At 41.6% G+C, this 807-nt stretch overlaps 1 protein-coding gene across 1 annotated transcript in view; it reads right to left on the bottom strand.

Moving 5' to 3' along the window:
* Window positions 1-6: 6 nt before the first annotated feature.
* LOC149526876 (1-aminocyclopropane-1-carboxylate oxidase homolog 12-like) overlaps window positions 7-807 on the bottom strand; it is a 1,631-nt gene continuing 830 nt past the window's right edge. Inside the window, exons 2-3 of the mRNA XM_089784490.1 lie at window positions 530-807; window positions 7-387 (exon numbers count right to left, since the gene is read on the bottom strand). The exon at window positions 530-807 is cut by the window's right edge and continues 44 nt beyond it. Of these exons, the coding sequence (XP_089640616.1) occupies window positions 115-387; window positions 530-807 (551 nt within the window). The 3' untranslated portion in view covers window positions 7-114. The remainder of the gene's footprint in view (window positions 388-529) is intronic.

The following is an 807-nucleotide window of genomic DNA, read 5'->3' as shown; positions in this document are numbered from 1 at the left end:
AAAAAAGGTAAATACTAGTACATTAATGGACAGAAAATTTTTATGCTTGGAAGTGCACGCTATAACAAGCCTTGGGAAAGGTAGTATTCATCTTGCAATTGCCACCTTGTATGCTTAATACTCAGTTGATGACAACCTGAAATGTTCAAGAGATCTGCGACCATCAAGCCCTTCCCCGTAGTAGTGATATACGAAGTCTTTTATAGTGATGTTCCGGTAAATCCGAGGATTTTCTTCGGATAGCAACTCCTTGATTGGCCCATATACCCTTAAGGGATTGGCTGGTGGAAGATGTATTCTAAAGAAATATGCCACTGAAACTCTCGGGCCTATGGCTTTGGCCAGCACCCTATGATAGACGCTTACGAATTTCCCATTGGAAATGAGCTGCGGAAAGACAAACATGAAATTGATACATGTTTGTAGCATACATATGAAAATGAGAACCCACAATCATAAAAAAACTTTACTACAAGAAAACCTTTTAGTAGCATGTATAAAAATGAAGTTTAAAGGAAGGTCTACTTGCCTGTAACATATCACCCAAATTTACTACTAAAGCACCACGAACGGGAGGAATATCGATCCATTGCTTTTCATGGAGGACTTGTAGGCCACCGATTTGATTTTGTAAAAGAACTGTGAGGAAGCTACTATCAGCATGGCTGGCAGTGCCCAAAGCCAGGTCTGGTTCAGGGCATGCCGGGTAGTAATGGCCAAAGCAAAAAAGTGCTTCCATGCAGCCAGACTCTTCCAAGTAAGTGGGATGGAGACCGAGAGCTTCTGATAGCAGTTTGAACAGAGTGC

The sequence above is a fragment of the Theobroma umbraticum genome, unplaced genomic scaffold, assembly GCF_002168275.2.
Source record: "Theobroma umbraticum cultivar Fairchild unplaced genomic scaffold, ASM216827v3 scaffold_130.0, whole genome shotgun sequence".
Taxonomy (NCBI): domain Eukaryota; kingdom Viridiplantae; phylum Streptophyta; class Magnoliopsida; order Malvales; family Malvaceae; genus Theobroma; species Theobroma umbraticum.
Note: the sequence above shows the minus strand (reverse complement) of the source record. Positions and strands in the feature narration are given on the sequence as shown.